This window comes from Bufo bufo, chromosome 2 (assembly GCF_905171765.1).
Source record: "Bufo bufo chromosome 2, aBufBuf1.1, whole genome shotgun sequence".
NCBI classification, from domain to species: domain Eukaryota; kingdom Metazoa; phylum Chordata; class Amphibia; order Anura; family Bufonidae; genus Bufo; species Bufo bufo.
The window spans coordinates 359,815,710-359,836,866 of NC_053390.1; the positions used below are offsets into that span (position 1 = coordinate 359,815,710).

Sequence of the window (21,157 nt, forward strand, 5' to 3'; positions counted from 1 at the left end):
GCATCTTTTCTCGCAACTCTTTATTGTGCCGTTCCTCTGTTATTCCTCCTAGTTATTGAGAAACATCTGAGTGTTTCTGTTCCCTGCACAGTCTGGCATTGCCAGCATGGATTGGACAATAAATTGTCTCACCAAAAGATATTAAGGTGGCTGTGGTTGCACATACCTTGTCTATTCTGACATAATAATATATCCATAATACAATATCTACTGTACATGATATACAGTATATATATATATATATATATATATATATATTATGTGAATGATATAACTAAAGTAAAATTATATCTAAACAAGATAAAAAATGTCCAATACAAATAAAAAATACACTCCTAGTGTAGGAGATTTTGAAATATGACCACCATGGGGGCCCTCGCAGTATAGGACTCCTGATAAATAAAAAGTATCCGTCTATATTAGTCCTATCCACACAAAACGGAGACAGAAACAAAATACGTTCATGCGCGTGAGCCCTTAGTGTAGATTAGCTGACCCTTTTCTTAATGTACACTGAAGAGTCTTATATGAATCTATTTAGTCAGTTCTGCTTTAATAACTACAGGAACATTTGTACATTTCTACTGGATCACCATCAACGTTATCCCTCAGCAGCTTGCGCGGTCCAGTTTCTCCTGTATGTTCTCCCAGTGCGATCAGGCACAGTATGCTCTTTCAATTGAAAAAAAAATACAAGTTTTCTCATCTTAGAGTGCTCCCATTTTCTGTTCACTTACACACAAAGGGATCTACTATCTGGTAATGCAATTGGTTTAATGTTAAATAGAATTCTATTACTGTATATGAGTGAAGCATCCTCCCCCTTGTCACACTGCAGCGCAAGCCTGTGTTTTACTGCCGATGACGTACCGGGCTTCACATCACCATGCTAAGCGGAGACTTCTGCCTAGCAGTGAGCCCGGTGACGTCTCCGACACAGATAGGCGGTCTGTAGCACTGCCAGGGGCTGTTTTGGAGGCAGAAACTATGCTACTTTGAATAGTACCGCCTCCAAAACAACTTAGGGCAGCACCATAAACCACCCATCTGTGCCAGTGACGTCACTGGGCTCACAGCTAGGCAGAAGTCTCCGCTTAGCATGGTGATGTGAAGCCCGGTACGTCATCGGCAGTAAACAAACAGAGCCTTGAGCTGCCCGATGCAGCGTGACAAGGTGGAGCATCAGAGCAAGGAAATGCTCCGATGCTTCACTCATATATAGTAAAAGAATAAAAAATTAAAGAAAAGCTTATACCGGCGTTCAGCCCTGAACCCGGAGAACCTCTTTCAGGGCAGTGTGTTAAACCTTTTTATGAGTAAAAGTTTGTAATATTAAAGAGCAAGGGTATATGTACCATATAGAGATAGGATTGGACTCATCCCTTATCCCTTATTTTTATGAGCAGTGAGAGCCTGGTCAGGTATCCCCTCCCAAGGATCTTGGAAAGGTGACAGATATAATAGTTTTATTGTATTAGTGTTTGTAAAGAAAAAAAAAAAAAGCATGCTAATTACGGCATCTGTAAAGTTAATATCTGTAAAGTGTGTTTACATGTATACATAACCTTGACTAGCCTCAACAACCCAGAAGAAACCAGCTGACTGGAAACTGGAGCAACACTGAAGCAAGTTTTATACCTTAACAGCTTTATTTAATAAAAACATTTAGATCCCCAATGCTATATCTTCCTAATGTGTATGTGTTTTTCCCTCTACTCTGCACAGCGAGCTGGCGTGCCCGAGTGTAAGCACTGCTTGATAACAGAGACTGAGACTGGAGAATACAACCTGAGAGGGGCCAAGAAAAATTTTGGCACGCTAAAAGATTTGTTAAACTGCTATCAAAAAGAAACTGTCCGATCTGATGGCATCATTTTCCAGTTTACACGATGTTGCCCCCCTAAAACTAAAGGTCAGAATTTATATATATAATAAGAAAATGTAATAAATAAAGCTAATAATTCATTATTTATTGGACAATTTAAAGGAGTTGTCCAGGATTTTGGTATTGATGGCCTATCCTTAGGATAGGCTATGTACACTGCTCAAAAAAATAAAGGGAACACTTAAACAACACAATGTAACTCCAAGTCAATCACACTTCTGTGAAATCAAACTGTCCACTTAGGAAGCAACACTGAGTGACAATCAATTTCACATGCTGTTGTGCCAATGGGATAGACAACAGGTGGAAATTATAGGCAATTAGCAAGACACCCCCAATAAAGAAGTGGTTCTGCAGGTGGTGACCACAGACACTTCTCAGTTCCTATGCTTCCTGGCTGATGTTTTGGTCACTTTTGAATGCTGGCGGTGCTTTCACTCTAGTGGTAGCATGAGACGGAGTCTACAACCCACACAAGTGGCTCAGGTAGTGCAGCTTATCCAGGATGGCACATCAATGCGAGCTGTGGCAAGAAGGTTTGCTGTGTCTGTCAGCGTAGTGTCCAGAGCATGGAGGCGCTACCAGGAGACAGGCCAGTACATCAGGAGACGTGGAGGAGGCCGTAGGAGGGCAACAACCCAGCAGCAGGACCGCTACCTCCGCCTTTGTGCAAGGAGGAACAGGAGGAGCACTGCCAGAGCCCTGCAAAATGACCTCCAGCAGGCCACAAATGTGCATGTGTCTGCTCAAACGGTCAGAAACAGACTCCATGAGGGTGATATGAGGGCCCGATGTCCACAGGTGGGGGTTGTGCTTACAGCCCAACATCGTGCAGGACGTTTGGCATTTGCCAGAGAACACCAAGATTGGCAAATTCACCACTGGCGCCCTGTGCTCTTCACAGATGAAAGCAGGTTCACACTGAGCACATGTGACAGACGTGACAGAGTCTGGAGACGCCGTGGAGAACGTTCTGCTGCCTGCAACATCCTCCAGCATGACCGGTTTGGCATTGGGTCAGTAATGGTGTGGGGTGGTATTTCTTTGGAGGGCTGCACAGCCCTCCATGTGCTCGCCAGAGGTAGCCTGACTGCCATTAGGTACCGAGATGAGATCCTCAGACCCCTTGTGAGACCATATGCTGGTGCGGTTGGCCCTGGGTTCCTCCTAATGCAAGACAATGCTAGACCTCATGTGGCTGGAGTGTGTCAGCAGTTCCTGCAAGACGAAGGCATTGATGCTATGGACTGGCCCGCCCGTTCCCCAGACCTGAATCCAATTGAGCACATCTGGGACATCATGTCTCACTCTATCCACCAACGTCACGTTGCACCACAGACTGTCCAGGAGTTGGCAGATGCTTTAGTCCAGGTCTGGGAGGAGATCCCTCAGGAGACCGTCCGCCACCTCATCAGGAGCATGCACAGGCATTGTAGGGAGGTCATACAGGCACGTGGAGGCCACACACACTACTGAGCCTCATTTTGACTTGTTTTAAGGACATGACATCAAAGTTGGATCAGCCTGTAGTGTGTTTTTCCACTTTAATTTTGAGTGTGACTCCAAATCCAGACCTCCATGGGTTGAAAAATTTGATTTCCATTTTTAATTTTTGTGTGATTTTGTTGTCAGCACATTCAACTATATAAAGAACAAAGTATTTCAGAAGAATATTTAATTAACTCAGATCTAGGATGTGTTATTTTTGTGTTCCCTTTATTTTTTTGAGCAATGTATATCAGATCGGCTGAGGTCTGACACACTGATCAACTGGTTGTATTTCTGGTGCTGGAACTATACAGCCCCATCCAATGTGAAGTGGATGGAGCTGGTTACTGCAGCCTGCTCACATTGAACTGAATTGGAGAAGAGCTGCAGACACAAACTCCATCCACTATGGACGGAGTTGTGCAGTCTCTGCGCCAACTTCCAGCACTGGAGCTGCAACTAAACAGCCGATCGACAGGTTTACAGGGTGTCAGACCTGGTCTGATATTGAAGGCCTCTCTTGAGGATAGACTATCAGTATCAAAATCCTGGACAAGCCCTTTAGTTGTTGTTTCAGAGTTAAAAACTATACCTGAGGCATTTGGAACTAAATAGAACACTGAAGTTCTTGATATTTAAAGAGGTAATCCAAGACTTAAAAAGACCTTATAGAGAGGTTGACCCGTGGTGGAATTCATTCTTACCTGGCTCCCGCCGCTAGGTTCCAGCTTATTGCTCCCTGGCACTCTCTGTAGCTGCACAATCCTTTGGCATCAACATCCTGTTGACGGACGCCACATGACCGCTGCAGGCAATCATTGGACCTGTCACCTGTGAGGCACCTGACCCATTGCGGAGCTGCACAGACAGCCAGGGAGCAATGGAGCCAGAAATCCAGCAGGGACCAGGTAAGTATGAACCCCACCTTGGGTCAGTCACTCTCTGAGGTCTATTTAAGTCTTGGATAATGCCTTTAATGTGATTAAACTATTTAAAATTAATATTGAACATGATTCCATTATGCAAAGAATTTTAGTGTCTAGATAAACTACTTGACTCTCAGATTCCTTGGCAGCGGATTGCTTTGTGCAGTTCAAGCTGACAGACCGACAGTTCATAGTCTGGTGCCAAATAGCACTTGACAATTTTACACATTGTGGGGAGATGTTTTTCTTTAAACGTATATATTTTTCAAAACATATTTACCTTGTATACTTCCTGTTTGTATTATTTTTTCTTTTATTTTACAGAGAAATCAAACTTGATTATCTTCCGGAGCAACAAAGTTTCAGACTTGCCTGCGTCGCCCTCCTTACATCGACACAATAATGTCAGTCAAATGGTCTTTCACAAGATCAGGAGCGAAGACTTGACTTATGTATGTTATTCTGTAATCCTATTCATTGTTTCATGGGTTTTATGTATAAGGCTTAGGGTGGGTTCACATCACATTTTATGCCTTCATTTGATGTATACATTGGAAAAAAAAGGATACAAAAATGCAACACACCATGTTCTTGTATCCTGCACAGTCTGGTAAAAAAATGTATACGTGTATGGCATCAGTCTGAGGCATCCTTTTAACATATAAATTTTTATTATACGTTAAAAGAATGGGAAAAATGTCATGTGAATCCGCCCTTAAAGGGGTTTTACCATCGCTAGGATATGCCCCCATTGTCTGATAGGTGCGGGTCCCACCTCTGGGACCTGCACCTACAACGAGAACGGAGCGGGGAAATGAATGGAGGGCGCACTACGCATGCTCAGCCACCCTCAATTCATTTCAATGGGGCCACCGAAAATAGGCGAGCGCTGGCTCGGCTATTTCTGTCTGCCCCATAGAAATGAATGGGAGCAGGGGGCCGCGCGTGCACAGTGTGCCCTCCATTTATTTCCCAGCTCCGTTCTCAGTGTAGGTGCGGGTCCCACCGGTGGGACCCGCACTTACCAAACAATGGAGGCATATCCTACCGATATGCCCCCATTGTTTGTGATGGAAATTCCCCTTTAAATGGGTTGCTTCCAAAAACAGCATCACGCCTGTCCAGACCGTGTGTGGCATTGCAAAAATAACTGCAATACAATACACCATACTTGGACAGTTGTGGTGCATATCTTTTTATAATCTTGGAAAACTTTAAAAGAGTGTCTGTCAGTATGATCAACAATATTAAACCAGGCATATTGTGTTTTGGCAAAATCACACATTCCAGTAGGAATGCCTGATTTTGCTAATGTGCATGCCACCAGTCATTGGTGGCAGCGAAGCCTCTGGAGATGGAAGCAATCACTATTAGGTGAGAAAGGAATACTGACCTTTAAATTCTCCCAACAGCTGTGCTCCTCTGCTGTCAGTGCAGCTGCCGACGCCTGCACTTCCGGGTGGACTGGCATCACCGGTGGCTTCACAGACAGCGGAAGAGCACTTGCTCCCTTCTACAGAGCTAATACACTAATGACTGTTTCCACCATAATAACACTGGACTACCTATGATTAAGTCAGCCACAGTGCAGGCACCATAAAACAGGGCTAAACAAGATTCCTAGCCCTGTCAATCAAAGAGAAGGGGTGGGGGGGATGAATAGAACAAAGGAGCATAGCAGTAGTGGTGCTCCAAGAGCTACGACTGGCCCCCTTGGTGCCAAAATTAGTAATTTCTATAAATATAGGAAGTAAGATGTGTTGGCAGCAGTTCAGCCTATAGACAAAAGACATATATCAATTTAATCAGCATGATCAACCCTACCATGCAATACGCCTGGGTTTAACCACCTCCGGACCGCCTAACGCAGGATCGCGTTCCGGAGGTGGCAGCGCTGCGCACAGTCACGCATATACGCGTCATCTCGCGAGACGCGAGATTTCCTGTGAACGCGCGCACACAGGCGCGCGCGCTCACAGGAACGGAAGGTAAGAGAGTTGATCTCCAGCCTGCCAGCGGCGATCGTTCGCTGGCAGGCTGGAGATGTGTTTTTTTTAACCCCTAACAGGTATATTAGACGCTGTTTTGATAACAGCGTCTAATATACCTGCTACCTGGTCCTCTGGTGGTCCCCTTTGTTTGGATCGACCACCAGAGGACACAGGTAGCTCAGTAAAGTAGCACCAAGCACCACTACACTACACTACACCCCCCCCCCCATCACTTATTAACCCCTTATTAGCCCCTAATCACCCCTGATCACCCCATATAGACTCCCTGATCACCCCCCTGTCATTGATTACCCCCCTGTCATTGATCAACCCCCTGTAAAGCTCCATTCAGACATCCGCATGATTTTTACGGATCCACTGATAGATGGATCGGATCCGCAAAACGCATCCGGACGTCTGAATGAAGCCTTACAGGGGCATGATCAATGACTGTGGTGATCACCCCATATAGACTCCCTGATCACCCCCCTGTCATTGATTACCCCCCTGTCATTGATTACCCCCCTGTAAAGCTCCATTCAGATGTCCGCATGATTTTTACGGATGCACTGATACATGGATCGGATCCGCAAAACGCATCCGGTCGTCTGAATGAAGCCTTACAGGGGCATGATCAATGACTGTGGTGATCACCCCCCTGTCATTGATTACCCCCCTGTAAAGCTCCATTCAGATGTCCGCATGATTTTTACGGATGCACTGATAGATGGATCGGATCCGCAAAACGCATCCGGACGTCTGAATGAAGCCTTACAGGGGCATGATCAATGACTGTGGTGATCACCCCATATAGACTCCCTGATCACCCCCCTGTCATTGATTACCCCCCTGTCATTGATTACCCCCCTGTAAAGCTCCATTCAGATGTCCGCATGATTTTTACGGATGCACTGATAGATGGATCGGATCCGCAAAACGCATCCGGACGTCTGAATGAAGCCTTACAGGGGCATGATCAATGACTGTGGTGATCACCCCATATAGACTCCCTGATCACCCCCCTGTAAAGCTCCATTCAGATGTCCGCATGATTTTTACGGATGCACTGATACATGGATCGGATCCGCAAAACGCATCCGGTCGTCTGAATGAAGCCTTACAGGGGCATGATCAATGACTGTGGTGATCACCCCCCTGTCATTGATTACCCCCCTGTAAAGCTCCATTCAGATGTCCGCATGATTTTTACGGATGCACTGATAGATGGATCCGATCCGCAAAACGCATCCGGACGTCTGAATGAAGCCTTACAGGGGCATGATCAATGACTGTGGTGATCACCCCATATAGACTCCCTGATCACCCCCCTGTCATTGATCACCCCCCTGTCATTGATTACCCCCCTGTAAAGCTCCATTCAGATGTCCGCATGATTTTTACGGATGCACTGATAGATGGATCGGATCCGCAAAACGCATCCGGACGTCTGAATGAAGCCTTACACGGGCGTGATCAATGACTGTGGTTATCACCCCATATAGACTCCCTGATCACCCCCCTGTCATTGATCACCCCCCTGTCATTTATCACCCCCCTGTCATTTATCACCCCCCTGTCATTTATCACCCCCCTGTCATTTAGCACCCCTCTGTAAGGCTCCATTCAGATATTTTTTTGGCCCAAGTTAGCAGAATTTTTATTTTTTTTTCTTACAAAGTCTCATATTCCACTAACTTGTGTCAAAAAATAAAATCTCACATGAACTCACCATACCCCTCACGGAATCCAAATGCGTAAAATTTTTTAGACATTTATATTCCAGACTTCTTCTCACGCTTTAGGGCCCCTAGAATGCCAGGGCAGTATAAATACCCCACATGTGACCCCATTTCGGAAAGAAGACACCCCCAGGTATTCCGTGAGGGGCATATTGAGTCCATGAAAGATTGAAATTTTTGTCCCAAGTTAGCGGAACGGGAGACTTTGTGAGAAAAAAATTAAAAATATCAATTTCCGCTAACTTGTGCCAAAAAAAAAAAATTTCTATGAACTCGCCATGCCCCTCATTGAATACCTTGGGGTGTCTTCTTTCCAAAATGGGGTCACATGTGGGGTATTTATACTGCCCTGGCATTCTAGGGGCCCCAAAGCGTGAGAAGAAGTCTGGTATCCAAATGTCTAAAAATGCCCTCCTAAAAGGAATTTGGGCACCTTTGCGCATCTAGGCTGCAAAAAAGTGTCACACATCTGGTATCGCCGTACTCAGGAGAAGTTGGGGAATGTGTTTTGGGGTGTCATTTTACATATACCCATGCTGGGTGAGAGAAATATCTTGGTCAAATGCCAACTTTGTATAAAAAAATGGGAAAAGTTGTCTTTTGCCAAGATATTTCTCTCACCCAGCATGGGTATATGTAAAATGACACCCCAAAACACATTCCCCAACTTCTCCTGAATACGGCGATACCACATGTGTGACACTTTTTTGCAGCCTAGGTGGGCAAAGGGGCCCATATTCCAAAGAGCACCTTTAGGATTTCACAGGTCATTTACCTACTTACCACACATTAGGGCCCCTGGAAAATGCCAGGGCAGTATAACTACCCCACAAGTGACCCCATTTTGGAAAGAAGACACCCCAAGGTATTCCGTGAGGGGCATGGCGAGTTCCTAGAATTTTTTATTTTTTGTCACAAGTTAGTGGAAAATGCTTATTTTTTTTTTTTTTTTTTTTTTCATACAAAGTCTCATATTCCACTAACTTGTGACAAAAAATAAAAACTTCCATGAACTCACTTTGCCCATCAGCGAATACCTTGGGGTCTCTTCTTTCCAAAATGGGGTCACTTGTGGGGTAGTTATACTGCCCTGGCATTCTAGGGGCCCAAATGTGTGGTAAGGAGTTTGAAATCAAATTCTGTAAAAAATGACCTGTGAAATCCGAAAGGTGCTCTTTTGAATATGGGCCCCTTTGCCCACCTCGGCTGCAAAAAAGTGTCACACATCTGGTATCTCCGTAATCGGGAGAAGTTGGGGAATGTGTTTTGGGGTGTCATTTTACATATACCCATGCTGGGTGAGAGAAATATCTTGGCAAAAGACAACTTTTCCCATTTTTTTATACAAAGTTGGCATTTGACCAAGATATTTATCTCACCCAGCATGGGTATATGTAAAAAGACACCCCAAAACACATTCCTCAACTTCTCCTGAATACAGAGATACCAGATGTGTGACACTTTTTTGCAGCCTAGGTGGGCAAAGGGGCCCACATTCCAAAGAGCACCTTTCGGATTTCACAGGTCATTTACCTACTTACCACACATTTGGGCCCCTAGAATGCCAGGGCAGTATAACTACCCCACAAGTGACCCCATTTTGGAAAGAAGAGACCCCAAGGTATTCGCTGATGGGCATAGTGAGTTCATGGAAGTTTTTATTTTTTGTCACAAGTTTGTGGAATATGAGACTTTGTATGAAAAAAAAAAAAAAAAAAAAAAAATCATCATTTTCCACTAACTTGTGACAAAAAATAAAAAATTCTAGGAACTCGCCATGCCCCTCACGGAATACCTTGGGGTGTCTTCTTTCCAAAATGGGGTCACTTGTGGGGTAGTTATACTGCCCTGGTATTCTAGGGGCCCAAATGTGTGGTAAGGAGTTTGAAATCAAATTCAGGAAAAAATGAGGAGTGAAATCCGAAAGGTGCTCTTTGGAATATGGGCCCCTTTGCCCACCTAGGCTGCAAAAAAGTGTCACACATCTGGTATCCCCGTACTCAGGAGAAGTTGAGGAATGTGTTTTGGGGTGTCTTTTTACATATACCCATGCTGGGTGAGATAAATATCTTGGTCAAATGACAACTTTGTATAAAAAAATGGGAAAAGTTGTCTTTTGCCAAGATATTTCTCTCACCCAGCATGGGTATATATAAAATGACACCCCAAAACACATTCCCCACCTTCTCCTGAGTACGGAGATACCAGATGTGTGACACTTTTTTGCAGCCTAGGTGGGCAAAGGGGCCCATATTCCAAAGAGCACCTTTCGGATTTCACAGGTCATTTTTTACAGAATTTGATTTCAAACTCCTTACCACACATTTGGGCCCCTAGAATGCCAGGGCAGTATAACTACCCCACAAGTGACCCCATTTTGGAAAGAAGAGACCCCAAGGTATTCGCTGATGGGCATAGTGAGTTCATAGAAGTTTTTATTTTTTGTCACAAGTTAGTGGAATATGAGACTTTGTAAGGAAAAAAAAAAAAAAAAAAAAAAATCATCATTTTCCGCTAACTTGTGACAAAAAATAAAAAGTTCTATGAACTCACTATGCCCATCAGCGAATACCTTAGGGTGTGTACTTTCAGAAATGGGGTCATTTGTGGGGTGTTTGTACTGTCTGGGCATTGTAGAACCTCAGGAAACATGACAGGTGCTCAGAAAGTCAGAGCTGCTTCAAAAAGCGGAAATTCACATTTTTGTACCATAGTTTGTAAACGCTATAACTTTTACCCAAACCATTTTTTTTTTACCCAAACATTTTTTTTTTATCAAAGACATGTAGAACTATAAATTTAGAGCAAAATTTCTATATGGATGTCGTTTTTTTTTGCAAAATTTTACAACTGAAAGTGAAAAATGTCATTTTTTTGCAAAAAAATCGTTAAATTTCGATTAATAACAAAAAAAGTAAAAATGTCAGCAGCAATGAAATACCACCAAATGAAAGCTCTATTAGTGAGAAGAAAAGGAGGTAAAATTCATTTGGGTGGTAAGTTGCATGACCGAGCAATAAACGGTGAAAGTAGTGTAGGTCAGAAGTGTAAAAAGTGGCCTGGTCTTTCAGGGTGTTTAAGCACTGGGGGCTGAGGTGGTTAATAAGGTAGATCATTCTGACAGATGCTCTTTAAATAAATTCTCACTTGAAAATGTGACACCAACTACTATATATTAAGGAGTTGGTCACTTGGGGACCGCCAAATGACTTTAATTGTTGGAACAGTCCCTTCAGCGTCATGTATAAACGGTAGGGATCGACCGATATTGATTTTTTAGGGCCGATACCGATAATTAGTGAACTTTCAGGCCGATAGCCGATAATTTATACCGATATTCTGGGAATTTTCATTTTTGAGAAGAAAAAAAAATTTCCTACACAAATCTGCTGAAAATTAATATGTTTATTGTTAATGTGTATTTTTTATTTTTTTTTGTAAATCTTTTTCATTTATACTTAATATTTTTGTGTGTTTTTTTTTTTTACTAACTTTTAGCCCCCTTAGGGACTAGAACCCTTGTCCTATTCCCCCTGATAGATCTCTCAGGATGAATAGGAGCTCACACTGTCCCTGCTGCTCTGTGCTTTGTGCACACAGCAGCATGGAGCTGAACATGGCAGCCAGGGCTTCAATAGCGTCCTGGCTGCCATGGTAACCGATCGGAGCCCCAGGCTTACACAGCTGGGGCTCCGATCGGAGGAGCAGGGGAGAGGGGATCCTGTGGCCACTGCCACCAATGATTAATACTGGGGGGGGGGGCGCACTGCGCCACCAATGTTTTTACTATTGGGATGGGGGTGGGGGGCGCACTGCGCCACCAATGATTAATACTGGGGGTGGGGGGCGCACTGCGCCACCAATGAAGATAAGTCTCTCAATCATTCATATACAGGAGGCGGGAGCTGGCTGCAGAATCACATAGCCGGCTCCCGACCTCTATGAGCGGTAGCTGCGATCCGCGGCACCTAAGGGGTTAACTACCGCGGACCGCAGCTACCGCTGATAGAGGTCGGGAGCCGGCTATGTGATTCTGCAGACAGCTCCCAGCTCCCGCCTCCTGTATATGAATTAATAAAAAGGCTTATCTTCATTGGTGGAGCGGTGGCCACAGCCCTTCCTCTTATCTTCTCTCCTCTCATTGGCGGCAGCAGCACAGGGGGAGGGGACACTGCTTCCTTCTCCCCTGTGCTGCGGAGGGAACACAGAGAGCAGCGCGTTCTGTGTTCCCAATACGTTATCGGTATATCGGCAAAATAGATGCCGATAACGTTCAAAATCCTGAATATCTGCCGATAATATCGGTCAAACCGATAATCGGTCGATCCCTAATAAACGGTTGCAGAAATTTGATTATGCTGGTGCTCTGGCCACTGCTTAGCCCTGTGAAGGTTGCTGTACTGTACAGGGCAGGAGATAATTTGTGCTGCTCGAAGAAGAACGTTCGCACTTTATTGTGTGCAGCTTTCGATCTTTGTCATCTCTTGATCTTATTAGAAAAGCAAGAATTAATTAAGAAGCTTTGTTCTCTGCCACATAGTCAACCCTACTTCTGGATATTGAGAAATACAGATTTTATTGATTGCTATACTTGCAGGAACCCCTTCATGTAAAGATTATTGTTAGTGATCTAAACAATTTGTCTGTAGTATACTTTGGATCTTTTCACAGATATTGGTGATAAATGTAGCAATTATACAGTTTCCTTTTGTGCGAACAATGCATAGGAGTAAATGCATGGCACACAGTGAGGAATATTTGTATATGCCCCCCATAGATTTACAGATGGGGGCTTAGTTTGTGGCAGTTAGTGCCCAATGGAATTGAGAGTTTGCTTTTAATATTTATAAGCCTTTTAACCATTACATTTATACCCCTCATAGGCTGAAAATCTTGGACAGGGTACTTTTACTAAGATATTTCGAGGAAAACGGGAGGAAATAGGAGACTACAATCAAATCCATGAAACAGAAGTTCTTCTCAAAGTCTTGGATAAATCACATCGCAAGTATTCTGAGGTAGAACAGGAATGAGAGATTAGAAATATTATAGATAATTAGACAAATAGATAGATTCATTCATCGTCATCTGTTCAACCTTTCTGTCCCATTAATAGAAATTGTATAATATAACTAGATGGTGTCGTTTCTGAAGAAACCACAGGATGTTGGCTTAAAAACGCTAGAGATATAAGCAAAGTCTATTTAAACTGTTTTATTAAAATTTTAACCCAAGTCAACCAAATGACTGTGCCAAATTTGAGGACCCTGCCATTAACAATCAAAGAGCGGCAGTAATTAAAATTTTCCCATATAAAACGAATGGCTGAAATGTGATTGGCTGTTAAAGGCTCCACCCACTTTTCCTAAATTCTAACCACACTCACCCAGTGACCCATGGTGCCAGTTTGGGGAGTCTGGCTTTCGTATTGTAAGAATAACAGCTTTTTACATTTTCTCATTGAAGTCAATAGGGAAACTCTGGTTGTTTGTGGCTCTACCCACTTTTTAAATTTGAATTCCGGTCACCCAGTAACCGAATGTACCAAGTTTGAAGACCCTGCCATTAACAGTGTAAGAATGGCAGCAATTTAAATATTACCATTGAATAGCACTAGGTAATATTTGATTCTGTTTTAAGCTCCGCCCAGTTTTCCGAATTTTAAGCCAAGTCACCCAGTCATGGTCTGTGCCAAGATTGGGGCCTCTGGCTTTGAAACTGTGAGAATGGCAGTATTTAAAAGTTTTCCATTGAAGTCAAGAGGTGAAATCTAATTTGCTGTTTTAGGCTCCACCCTCTTTTTCTAAATTTTGACAGCAGTCACCCAATGAGTAATTGTACTAAGTTTGGGATATTTGGCATTTAAACTGTGATAATAGCAGCAGTTTATCTGTTTTTTATTAAGGTCAATGGCTGAAATCTGATTGGCTGTTGTTGCCCCACCCCTTTTTTCCCTAATTGTGAACCACAGTCACCCAGTGACTAACAGTTTAAGGTTTGGGAATTATGGCATTTAACGTGTAAAAATGGCATTTTTTTTTGTTTTCTATTGAAAATTAATAAATGAAATTTATTGGTTGTTGGTGGCTCCGCCCACTTTTTCTAACTTTGAAGTGGAAACACCCAATGACCACATTTTTGATATTTGAGGTCCATGACATCAATAATGTGAGAAAAATCTATCAAATAAATCTGATTGTTTGTTTCTGGCCCCGCCCACTGTTCAGAATTTTAATCTCAGTCCTCCAGTGACCAATTGTGCCAAGTTTGAGGACCCTGCCATTAACAGTCTAAGAGCGACTTCCGGTTCCGGCGCCAGTATGGTGAGACGCAGCTAACCTCGGCTCCATGCAGTTAAACCCTCAAGAAGCTAAATTCCCCATACATACCGGACAAAGTTCGGGATAATCGGCATCGCTAGAACAGCGGGAGTGTATGGATCGCTACATCCTAAATATGGGGGCGAAAAGTAAATCTAAAGGTATAAAAAAGCCTTTGAAAACCGCAGCGCGGGAATGTGAAGTGGAGGAGGAGGACGCGCCCATGCCTGTACAGCGGGAAAAAATGACGGACCACTCAGAGCCAGATGAGGTGGATCTCAAAGAAGATGAAGCAAGTATTGATTATGTAAAACTGGCGATAGAAGTGGCTAACAGAATACTACCTGACCTGCAGGAGTCACTTGCTAGCACAGTGGGGCACACACTTCAGTCCCTACAAGCAACCGTAGCGGAACACGGGTCAAGGCTAGATAATGCAGAGACTCGCATACAAATCTTAGAGGAATCTTGCTCCGACCTACGCACGCTGCTGGAAAAGGCAGAAAAAGAAACGGCGTCCATTAAAATGAAAGTGGACGACCTGGAAAACCGCTCACGGAGGAGCAACCTCCGTATTGTGGGGTTAAAAGAGAATATACCAGCCCAAGATTTGATTGCAATATGTGAGCAAGAGATACCATCAGCGCTGGGTCTTGAAAATCCATGCAAGGTGGAAAGAGCACACCGTATAGGCCCAGATTTGAGATCAGGTACCGATCGCAATTTAAAAGCTATATCAAATATGCAGCAAAGACCGAGGCCAGTCATAGTGAAGTATCTTGACTTTACGGATAAGACTGCCATATTGCGACAATACAAACGGCAAGGATCTACATTTGAAGTGCGCGGCATGAAAGTGCTGATATTTGGGGACTACTCCATGGAAGTGCAAAAAAAAAGAAGAGAATTCTCGGGCATTTGCTCTGAACTCTATGAGAGACATACTAGATTTGCACTCTTATACCCAGCACTCCTCAAGATATTTCATTCAGATGGCTCATCGTCTACTTATACGTCAGCAGAAGAAGCAAGAAATCAACTGGGCCTACAACACCTACCGCTAAGGCCTCCAGGTAGATATCGACCATCAGAGAAGACCGCCAAGTCCACGGAGAATGGAGAAGAAGCAACTGCGTCACGTATGGACATAAGCGGGGAACCGCGAAAATGGCCGGAACGCTGAAAGCGGTAATTGTACAAGAAGAGGCTATGTTCAAAATGTTATGATAGAACATTTAGTTCAATGATTAATTGTTCACACAAAATTATTAAGTGTGCAGATATAGATTTGAAGTAATACTGAGGGATTGACTGACCATGTTGGAAAAAGGTGAAGTCAATAGAGAGTAAGAGGAGGAAAATGTTAATATATATTGATATAAAAGTTAGTGGGATTGTAATTCCAGGCAGGTTGTCATGGATACTGTTTGGGTTGGGAAGGGTTTTTTTGTTTGTCTGGATGCATACTCAAATATTTAGGCCACGTCTTTTCCATGCGAGGATAATATAATGAGAATCTTATCATGGAATGTGAAGGGACTTCGATCCCCTGCCAAAAGAAACATGATTTTGAAGCACCTGCAAAAATGTAAAGCAGACATTGCTTTACTTCAGGAAACCCACTTGGGCGCAGAAGATTTTTTTCGCATGGAGAAGATGTGGGTAGGGAAAGCGATAGGATCCAAATCAGTAAACCGTAAAGGTGGGACATTGGTACTGTTTCATAAGAAGTTGCAGGCTGACATATTGACACATGTGACGGATGAGGAAGGCAGATGGCAATTTATAACTATGAAATTACCTATAGGAGAGATAGGGCTAATTAATATATATGGCCCAAATGGAGACAATAAGAAATTTTTTGAGGAGATAGGCACACGATTGAGCACCTTGCAGCAACGAAGTGTTATAGTGGGGGGAGACATGAATACGGTGATGGAAGGTAGGGAAGATCGAAGACCGGTTAGGTTAAAGAAAAAGACGACAGTGGGAAGAGAGATAGTGTTAGACTGCTTGATGCGAGATCATGGCCTCATGGATCCTTGGAGAGAGGCTAACCCTGAAGGGAGGGAATACACTTTTTACTCGGCTCCTAATGATTCATGGTCTCGTATCGATTATCTGTTGGTATCGACTTCCATGTTCTATACTGTTGAAAACTCTAAGATTCTTGACATGGTCATATCAGATCATGCCCCAATACAGCTGGATCTCAAAGAGCAAACACAAAAAGGATCTGATTACATATGGAGGTTCCCGGCCTTCTTAGGGGAGAGTGATAACTTCAAAGATCTACTGCGGGGATGGCACATGGAATTCCAGGGAGACAATGCCCAACATAGTGAAGATCCCACTCTATTATGGGATACGGAGAAGGCAGTACTGAGGGGTAAAATAATGACATATGTGCATGCATTAAAGGCAAAAACCAAAAAAAAACTAGGAGAAATGACTAATAGCCTTAGGAAGACTTATTCTGAATTTCTTCAAAGCCCATCTGAACAATCTAAATTAGAGTGGTATACAGCAAAAAAAAACTTTGAGTTGTGGTACACTAGATGGGAGGGGATGTATAGCTCGCAGAAGGATGCTAAACTATTTAAATTTGGAAATAAATCTGGGAGGCTACTAGCGAGATTGTCTAAAGGGCCAAAAAGTCATATAGTCTCTCCGACATTGCTAGATGATCAGGGCAAAAATCAGAATAAACCTGAGAAAGTCTTAGAAATCTTCAGGCCATATTACATGAAATTATATTCGGCAAGGCCTGATGCTCAACCATCCCTAGTCCATTATCTAGATAAGGCGACTGTACCGAAACTCCAGGACAGTCAACTCCTTGAACTTAATAAGCCAATTTCAGTAGATGAGGTATCCAGAACAATCAAAAATATGCCGTTAGGAAAAGCACCAGGTCCAGATGGATACACTGGTGAATTTTATAAATTATTAAAGGACGATATAACTAAAATGCTAACAGATAGCTTTAATAGGGTATTGGAGGGTAAAAGCACAAAACTAACTAATAATACAGCATATATTCGTTTGTTGCCAAAACCTGGAAAGGATTTGCTTCTGCCATCCTCCTACAGGCCCATATCTTTAATTAATGTAGACCACAAATTATTTTCTAAAATAATGGCTGATAGATTGGCTGATGTACTACCAAACCTAATTGGACCATCTCAAGTGGGGTTTGTAAAAGGTAGATCTGCAGTGTTCAATATGAGACGGGTACTGACTGTTCTGGATTATGTTACTAGAAAGCCGCAACTGGGTGAGTCACCTGCACTCCTTACAATAGATGCCGAAAAGGCTTTCGATAATGTGGACTGGGGATGGTTGGCACAGGTATTGGATGCAATGAATGTCAAAGGAACATTCCGAACTTATATAACAGCTTTATACACAGATCCCAAGGCACAAATAGTTCTGCCAGGCTTCCTTTCTCAATCTTTTCCATTATTAAGGGGGACAAGGCAGGGGTGCCCCCTGTCACCACTGTTGTTCAACATAGCAATAGAGCCATTAGCCAGATACTTAGAAAACTCAGGGGTTTTTGAGGGTATTAAAAAAATGTCACTTTTTGCTGACGACATAATCTTATTCTTGGCAAATCCCTCTAGAGATATTCACCAAATATTTAAAGTAATTGAGGATTTTGGGAAAAATTCAGGTTTTAAAGCTAACATAGATAAGTGTGAACTCCTATATATAGGCAACACAACCTCAAAGAACTATCTAACAATGCAAAACAGTCCGGTTATTGTTGCAAAACAGCATATTAAATACCTGGGTATCAAAATTGGGCCCTCACCCCATTCTTTATATAATCTCAACTATACACCATTGATAAAGCAGATAAAACAAGAGCTAGAGAGATGGCAGTCACTGCCTCTGACGCTACTAGGTAGATGCCACTTGATAAAAATGGTTAGTGTCCCCAAACTGTTTTATCCAATGCAAACATTGCCCATCTTAATCAGGCACAGGGACATACAAGAGTTAAACAAAACATTTGCACAATTTATATGGTCCAAAAAGAGAGCAAGGATAGCCCTACGGAAGCTGTATTTACCAGTAGAAAAGGGAGGAGTCCGTTTTCCAGATCTTAGAAAATATAATTTGGCAAGTCTCTTCCGCCATTGTAGGGACTGGTTGGCAAAGACATCTTATTACTCAAATCTATTACTGGAAAAAGAATTAGCCCAGGGATGGGATTTGGGAGCACTTATGCACTCACATCTAGCCTCAAGGTCAGCTGAAATTAAAAGCTCAATAATACTGAGGGACACTATTATTACTTGGAAAGAAGTGAGAAAATTACACAACTTATCCTTTAGGACTTCCAAATATATGTCTTTATGGTCCCATCCGGAATTTGAAGCAGGGTACACTAACAAGTTATTTCAACAATGGAAACAAAAGGGGATTACAACTTTACAGCATCTATTGCATGATCAGGAGCAAAGATACCTCACGTTACTTGAGCTAAGTGACAAATAGGGTCTCCTTGGTAGACAAGAATTACAGTTCTACCAAATAATGCACTTTTGTAAGACCAGATTAAAACAGGTGGCGCCGGAATGTAAAATAAATGGCTTTGACTCCCTACTCAAACAAATAGGAAATAAGTGGTCATTATCAGACATATATAGACAACTTAGGGACAGCGAAAATGACAAAACGGCTGCAACAATTGGCGGAGGATGGGGTAAATTATTAGTAAACCAAGGTTGGAGAGAAAGAATAGTGATAGGGTGGATTAGGACAAGGAAAGCAGTAGTATGTGAGAGATGGAGGGAAACCCAGCTGAAACTAATACATAGGGCAATATATGCTTTCAACATAAATAACACAAGAAATAATGAATCCTGGATAAATAAGTGTCCAAAGTGTAACCTCCAAAAAGCAGATTTGGATCATGGGATGTGGCTTTGCCCCAAGACACGACAATATTGGGAATGGCTGTTGTCTTGGATCAAAGACATATGGCATATTGAACTGCCATGTGAGCCAGAAGTTGTTTTATTTCATGTATATCCAGACAAAATTCAAGTACCTAAACTAATAGATGGGGTATTGCTGGTAGCATTGAAATGTTTACTGCAAAAGTGGTTAGAACCACACATTCCCACAAGTATGGAGTTCTATAGTTTAATGCGGTATTTCCTGTTAATGGATCAACTAGATGCAGAATCAAATAAAAACAAAAGCTCAACGTCCTTTTTAAACAAATGGGCAAATTTTATTGCAAAGCATTTGTCAGTGGAAGAAACGCAAACGCTCATGAGTAACTTTAAACACACTGAGTGGTATCTACAGAAAGATATTAGAGGCACTCTAGGCAAATTGAAAGTTTCATAATTATACAAAATGAAATACAAGTCACATATTGATAGACATAAAATGGAGGTAGTATTAAGGTGAGGAAGAGATGCATCCGGACGAGTTAAGTTTGGGGGGAGGGAGGGAGGGGTTTATGTGTTTCTGTGATTATAAAGCGATTATTATTTCCATAGGCATTACTTGTTTCTCAATTTAATGCTGTATATATTGTCACTGTAAATGAAATATGTGATATGTATATCTTTCTCTTGTATACATACTTGTATGGAAATATTTTATTTTGTATGTCCGCTATATGTGGAAAAGAAATAAAAAGTTTTTGGAAAAAAAAAAACAGTCTAAGAGCAGCGGCAGTTTGAAATTTTCCCATTTAAACAAATGGCTGAAATTTGATTGGCCGTTGTAGACTCCGCCCACTTTTATAAATTTTAACCCCAGTGACCCACGGTGCCAAGTTTGGGTATTCTGGCTTAAATACTGTTAGAATGACAGAAATTTAAATTTTCTCATTGAAGTCAATAGGGAAAATCTGTTTGTTTGTGGCTCCGCCCACTTTTTAGAGTCCCCAAAATGTGACAGAAATTTTCAGGTTGACTCCCATGACTAAGTGACCCAAGTTTGGTGAGTTTAAGTTCAAAGCTGTACGAGTGGCAAAAGTTTACATTTTTCCAATGAAAGTCTAGGGCAAAAAGTGGGGTCTTCGGGGGGCTGCCCCACGGGCATGGAGGGTGGGATCGGTTAACAAAGCACAAGCAACTTATTCAGGTATGTGCCGAACAAGTGTGCAAAGTTTGGTAATTGTACTCCTAAAACTGTGGGAGGAGTAGCGTATAGAAAATAGCTAAATTTTCATTGGCCATTGCTAGCTCCGCCCACTTTCGGGTGTCCCCCCTCAAAATGTACCCTTTTATTCGGGTTGACACCAACAATATGTGGTTTGAGTTTGGGGAGTGTAGCTTCAAAACTGTGCGAGTGGGAGCGATTTGAAAAATTTTCCCTGTCAAAGTCAATGGCAAAAAAGGGGTCTTCGGTGGTCCGCCGCAGGGGCGCGGAGGGTGGGATTGCCTATTAAAGGGCTTCTGTCACCCCCAAAACCCTTATATTTTTTTTTTAGCTTGTTAAAATCCTTTTTATAACGACTATTCCCTACATAGGGCTCTTACCTTTGGCTGTGGCTTCTTTTCCTTAAAAAACGATCTTTTAAAATATGCAAATCAGTTCACTACCAGCAAGTAGGGCGTCTACTTGCTGGTAGCCGCCGCAAAAAACCGCCGCCTCGTCCTGTTGATTGACAGGGCCAGGGAGCGCTCTCCTCCTCCGGCTAGCCCTGTCATCATTTCAAATCCCGCGCCTGTCTTCATTCGGCGCAGGCGCTCTGAGAGAAGGAGGCTCGCCTCCTCAGCACTCCCTCAGTGCGCCTGCGCCGATGACATCTTCTCTTTCGGTGACGTCACCGCGG

The 21,157-nt window shown here is 42.8% G+C and overlaps 1 protein-coding gene across 2 annotated transcripts in view; it reads left to right on the top strand.

Moving 5' to 3' along the window:
• Positions 1–21,157, top strand: part of JAK2 (Janus kinase 2) — a 344,639-nt gene that overhangs the window by 282,743 nt on the left and 40,739 nt on the right. For both annotated transcript variants that reach the window (XM_040417135.1, XM_040417134.1), the window contains exons 10-12: positions 1,726–1,912; positions 4,624–4,751; positions 12,913–13,047. In XM_040417135.1, coding sequence (XP_040273069.1) covers positions 1,726–1,912; positions 4,624–4,751; positions 12,913–13,047 — 450 coding nt within the window. The remainder of the gene's footprint in view (positions 1–1,725; positions 1,913–4,623; positions 4,752–12,912; positions 13,048–21,157) is intronic.